The 6,075-nt window shown below is 39.2% G+C and overlaps 1 protein-coding gene across 2 annotated transcripts; it reads right to left on the reverse strand.

Annotated features, from left to right (window-relative positions):
- Positions 1–716: 716 nt before the first annotated feature.
- On the reverse strand, positions 717–4,057 carry LOC147627102 (polygalacturonase QRT3-like). Of its 2 annotated transcripts, none has more exons than XM_086816157.1 (4): positions 3,901–4,057; positions 3,259–3,632; positions 2,719–2,958; positions 717–2,208 (listed from the first exon to the last, which is right to left on the reverse strand). In XM_086816157.1, exons 2-4 carry the CDS (start codon positions 3,517–3,519, stop codon positions 1,117–1,119), a joined length of 1,593 nt encoding a protein of 530 aa, XP_086672283.1. In that variant the 5' UTR covers positions 3,520–3,632; positions 3,901–4,057; the 3' UTR covers positions 717–1,116. The 2 variants fall into 2 exon arrangements, with proteins under 2 accessions (XP_086672283.1, XP_086672282.1); XM_086816156.1 differs by having other exon boundaries at positions 3,905–4,055.
- Positions 4,058–6,075: the final 2,018 nt, after the last annotated feature.

A 6,075-nucleotide genomic window follows, 5' to 3' on the forward strand; every position in this document is an offset into this window, starting at 1 on the left:
TATCACAATATATAATCACAATCACCACAGAGTTTGTGCAATAAAAGTTCAAGTGAACATATCATTATATATATTCACAATCCCATAGTTTGTGTTAATAAAAGTTCAAGTGAACATATCACAATATATAATCACAATCCCATAGTTTGTGCAATAAAAGTTCAAGTGATGTATCATAAAAATATGTATCATTAAGATTTATTTGTTATATATAGGCTTGACAAATCTCTCTAGTATTATCTCAGTATTATCAAGAAGAGATTGAGAATACACAATACTTCCATAATTTGGTGCTATGTGGAAGTGTTGTTTATAGATCCACAATGGCAACTAAATCAAGAAAATAATCACATGGATTCATGGTGCACAAAATGTGCCTAAAATGTGATAATTTAATATTTTCTTAGTTGTGTACTATATGCTTAATTGTGATTATCTTTCCAATAAAATTATCCATTTAAAACAGAAAAAACCGTCATGCATGTACATATTCAAAATGCCAAGCTGTAGAAACACCCATTTATGCCTTAAAATGTAGATAGAATTTAATTATCCATTTGAAATAGAAAAAACCATCATGCCATGTACATATTCAAAATGCCTTAAAAAGCACTCATTTAAATTCTACATGTAATATGTTAGTCTATCAAAACATAGAACATAGAATGCAAATGAATGAAAGGGCCACCTAAAGCTCAATATAATTAGAAGAAGAATTAATGAAATGCCCTGTAGGGAGTGAACAATTTTGGCACATCATTTCAAATCACAAGTATTCTTTTCTTGATATACTTGAGTAATAAGCTATGAACAAATGGTTGTGGATTTTTGCTTGGAAATCCAGATCTAGCTTCTTAAAGATGAGATCAATATTCTATATGGATCCGAGACCATGAATGCCAAATAGTAAAGGGATACTAAGCATGGACAATGAGTTTTGAGGGTAAACAAATTTTGTAAATAAGTGAATGGGGAGACATTATCTTCTTTTCAACTTGGTGTTGATAGTTGAAACCATGGGTTTCTATGACTTGAAGTAGGTCATCTGAAGGCATTCCATTGCTTACATGTTAAGTGCCAAATTTGGTCTCCTATTGATTGTTGTTCTACACTAGCCTAGAGATATAGATGAGAAATGTCATCATCATTGTCCCCATAAAAGCTCTGGTCAACATAGATGGCAACAGTGGCATGCAGAGGTGTGTCAGAGGCAACAGTGATGATATTACGGGTGACCGATCTGAGGGCATGATGGGGGAAGGAGTTAGTGTCATTGGGGTTGGAAGCAAAGAAAGAGTAATGGACATGTGCAATTGAGTCAGGGAAGAGTAGTGTTTGGGAAAGGTCGAAGGTCCAGTTACTCCCAAAACTCATGGTGGAGGCTCGAGCTCTTGTAGAGCGGAGGGTCATACCAGTGGCGGAGTTACCGTCCACGTAAGTTTGCCTTACATGGGAGAAGTTACCATGGAGTTGGACAATGGGGGTGCCATGGCCACCTCCAGAAAACATGTTGTTAACAATGGAAACTCCAAAGACACTAGGGGAGGGGATGTTCCCAAGGGCTTTGAGGAGGACGAAGGCATCACCCAAGAAGAAGGTATTAGTAATAGTGATTTGTCTAGTTTCTTCAAGGACGATGCCAGTGTAGTCCATGTAGCAACCAAGCATTCTAGTTTGGGCGGATCCTTGCCTAACCATGATGCCAACGCCACCCCACCCGGTGGCCTTGTTGTAGCAATGAACGCCCGTGATGATGTTAGCCTGGCCGTTGATCTCTATCCCCGTCTGCGCAGAGAAGATCACGACGTCCGTTATGGCGTTGTCGTTGCCGGACAGAAGTATGGCGGTGCCGGAGAAGCTTTTCTCGCGCGGGTCGCCCCCCGAGGTGATGTGCTGGCCCAGGAAGGACGTGTGGATGAGCGTCTCGTGCCCCCCTTGGACGGAGATTCCGACGGTGGCGAAGTGCGTGATGTAGCAGTTGTTAATGCTGGTGCGCAGGGGGTTGAGCAGCAGGATGCCTCCTCCGCTGTAGTTGGCGTCAAGCAAGAGGTTCTGCAGCACGATGTTCTCGTAGGCAGGCTGTGCATGGCTTTGCGCCAGCCTGCCGCCCAGCCTCTCCCACTCCTCCCTCAACGCCGACGATGCGAGCTCTATCAGATATCCGTCCGACGGAAACAAGCTCGATGCACGCAGCGTCCCTCCATGTATCTGTCACAACATCAAAAGTACTTAATACGAGTAAAAAAAGAAAAATCAATTGGTTAAAGGACAGGTATTAAAGTATTAAAAAGTAAAAAACGAAAATCAATTAATTAGTTAAAAAAAGTATTGAAGAGTTATTCACTTGATGTTTTTTTAGGATTACCTTAAGGTTTTAGGGTCTATGCACAGTAATTAAAGATTAAAATGAGGAATATTTCATGTATATATGTATATACATGAAATTTTTTTAGGATTAGTTATTCACTTGATGTTTTTTTATTAAGGTTTTAGGGTCTCATGTATATATGCACAGTAATTAAAGATTAAAATGAGGAAAATCTCATGTACAAAGGGTACTTCTAGTTGGGAGAAAAAAAAACAATATTTATACTCTAAAAACTACAGGAAAAATGAATGCCAACGTATGAGTATTGAACTTAGGATAAAAACAAGATTAAAGATTTGATCACAGAGATAGATTAGAGATATTTGTATTGAACAGGTTTAGTGTGTTACCAGGACATTTCCTCCACCCAAGTCTGGCAAAGTCAAAGGTTTGCTGATAACATATTGGCCCCCTCCCAAGTGAACCTCTGCTCCACCAAGATCGATAACACCAGTCATCAAGGAGTGTGTAGATGCCACATCAAATGCCTGATTGATCGTGAGCTGAAGCGCAGTTGTGCTGTCTGAGCCTCCCGTGGGATCAGCCCCATTGTCAGTCGGGAAGAAAATCCTTGGCTTGCTGCCCGATACCTGCCCAAACCATCACGTTAATTAGCCTTGCAAATGTGATTACAGGGACTTAATTACAACATCTATGCCACCTGCTGATTAATTTAACGTATACCTTGAACCCACCTACCAAATTGACACTAATTAGCATACTAGCACCTTAAAAAACTCCGTAGTTTACGATATTTAAGATTGAATTAAGCAGCAATCTGACCCTCAGCGCTCTTAATTGACACTAATTAGCATACTAGAACCTTGATGTCCAAAAAAAAAAAACTCCTTAGTTTACGATTAAAGATTGAATTAAGCAGCAATGGGTACCTCAGCGCTCTTAATTGATGAAGACTGTGTGTCTCTCCACCGAGAGGAAGCCAATAATCGTGCATCTGCAATGTTATGCAGGTGGGCAGCTGCTGCATGGTGACCTAAATGCTTTGAAAAACCATGCAAATTTTGCCTGTTCAAGGTCTCGGAGGCAGGTCTTGCATGAGCAATAGTGTTGGCACAATTTGCCACGCCCAACAACCCACAAAGTAATAGAATGGCACATTTTGCTCTGTCCATGGGTGCCATTTTGCACATGGTTTATGCAATGCCTGAAGGCTTAATTTTTCAGTTTAGTCATTAAGAGTCCTGATTCAATACACGTCTTTTGGATGTTGACAAAAGAAGAACTTTGCAATGAAATTCAGAGTCTGCATATAAAAGAACACTCAAATTACTATATTATAATGGACTCACTAAACAAATGGTGATATCATTATGAAAAACACCCACTTGACTATCAATGCCCAAATTAAGAGCTTGTGTAAGGTGATGAAACTAGTATAAATTGAGAGTGTTTATAAGGTAGTGTGATGAACTTGCACTTTATGGTGAAATTAAGGGTGTTTGTAAGGTGATTACCTAGTGTGATGAACTTACACTTAATGGTGAAATTAAGGGTTTTTATAAGGTGATTACCTACACATTAATCTTGGCCAAAGCGTGTTGCATTGCCCATATATGAGAGAGCTAAAGCATACCGTGCAAGCTAACTTTATGAGTAAAGAAAAAATCAGGGATTTGGGGGTGGAGTACGTGGAAAACCTTTTTGGCAACAAGAGAAGAAAAAGATTAGCTTGCTTTTAAGATATCACACCAAGGGCATGAATTTATAAGTGTAGAGGGCAAGGTGGGATCGCAAACATCAAGGAAGATGGATAAATCATGCTTCTATTTTGGGCAACAAGAATTATGGCTACTTTGAGTGGATCATGCCAAGGGGATGAATGTATTAAAACCTTTAAAAAATCTAATATTTTAATTCTATAAGCACCTAGTCTTAGGTACCTTTAAAAAATGTAATACTTTAATTCTATAAGCACCTAGTCTTAGGTACCTTTAAAAAATCTAATATTTTAATTCTATAAGCACCTAGTCTTAGGTTGTGGCATTAAGCTTAGACGAGGAAATAAGTAAGCCAATAAATTATTATCATGATGATGATGTTGGGAGCACAAAATATGAAGAGGGGAAGATTCAAAGCCAAACAATAATGCACATTAAGCTAAGGTAATGCCCATTAACTTAAGGCAAGTAATACCTATTGAATATAACATGCAAAGGGATAGTAATCAAAGGCAAAAGCAAGTATGCATACCAATTAATGGAATCAAGGCTTGATCAAAGGGATAGTAATCAGAGGCAAATAGCAAGTATGTATAACAATTAATTGAATCTAAGAGGCATGATCAAAGCAAACAATAAGCAATGATCTCACTTTGTAGCAATGAGCAACTAAGCAGTGTTTGATTTGATGGTGAGAATTGAGAAGGGCCCATGGGAACAAAAGAGCTTATAAAAAAGGGGAGAAGAGGCAAGACTTATCATGCAAAACCTAACACACACACACACCCCCCCCCCCCCAACACACACACACACAAAAAAAAAAACCAACAACTTACCATATTTGCAACTACGCAGGCCTTCATAATATTATCATTAATAAGGATGGGAAATCGGGGAAAAAAGGCGCTATTAATTAATGATGACAATAAAATAGTATAAGAAGAAGGTTTCCATCGTTATCGTGCGTGTAGCAGTGAAACCGTAGTTGGTTTTGATGCTCACCGATCTCCCTCTGGTATCCTTTCTGCCCCCTTTGATTGGCCCACGTAACAACCCACTTCGCACACATAGACTTTTCTCTCCGTTGACCTTTTCAATATTACGAGGAGGTTTGAAAAACTCTCACATTCGCTTTCGTCTCATTTGTCTCTCACACTCACACACACACACACACACACACACACACACACACACACACACACATTCGCTTTCTTCCCTTTTGTCTCACACTTGTCCCACCACACACCCCCCCCCCCACACACACACACACACACATTCGCTTTCTTCCCTTTTGTCTCACACTTGTCCCCCCCCCCCCCCCCCCCCACACACACACACACAAACAAACACACACATTTTTTTTCCACAACAAACACAAACACCTCCTATTTGTACAATGTTTCAAGCTTTTGACATCCCGTGGACACAATAGCCGATGGGGCCACGTCAATAGACGATGGTTAAAACGGCGGCCTACTCCTTCTATCACGACGCGGGTTCGATTTTGCCCCATCCCTCCCTCTCATTCCACAGGGGTGAAAGAGTATGTGTTCTCCTCCTCAAAAAATAAAGTTTTCCACCTTTAAAAAAAACAAATAATAAGAAGTTAAAAACCTTTAATTGTAGAATTATGCCTTTTAACATCATTTACCTCTTGGGGGTATAAGCTTCCAATCTAGTGGAAAGTAATGGCATCAAATTTCAGTACCCTCTCTTGCATTAAAAAAACAAAAGAAACGCTTGCAATCCATGAAATCCTTTTATTTTTAATTTTCAAGGTAAATTCTCCAAATTTGGCACATTAACCTCTCTTTTTTTGTGAGCAATGTTCGCACTCCTCAATAATATAGATATATAATGGCACATTTTCAAATTCTACTCATATAAGTCACCAACCCACTTTTTCTATTTGAGTAAGTGTCATGTTTGAGAGCATACGCCGCGTAGCTTCATTTATCCATAGCTTTATCAAAGAATATGTATTTGTAGGGTTTTAAGTATTGAATTTTCATTTCTTTCACTATGAAA

Source organism: Cibotium barometz, chromosome 21 (assembly GCF_041138505.1).
Source record: "Cibotium barometz isolate CiBa-2024 chromosome 21, ASM4113850v1, whole genome shotgun sequence".
Taxonomy (NCBI): Eukaryota; Viridiplantae; Streptophyta; class Polypodiopsida; order Cyatheales; family Cibotiaceae; genus Cibotium; species Cibotium barometz.

Coding starts and splice junctions, on each gene's coding strand:
- LOC147627102 (XM_086816157.1), bottom strand. CDS start 3,519: ATGTGCAAAATGGCACCCATGGACAGAGCAAAATGTGCCATTCTATTA. Junction 2,959..3,258: donor CATCAATTAAGAGCGCTGAG/GTACCCATTGCT, acceptor TGGTTTGGGCAG/GTATCGGGCAGCAAGCCAAG. Junction 2,209..2,718: donor TGGGTGGAGGAAATGTCCTG/GTAACACACTAA, acceptor ATGTTGTGACAG/ATACATGGAGGGACGCTGCG.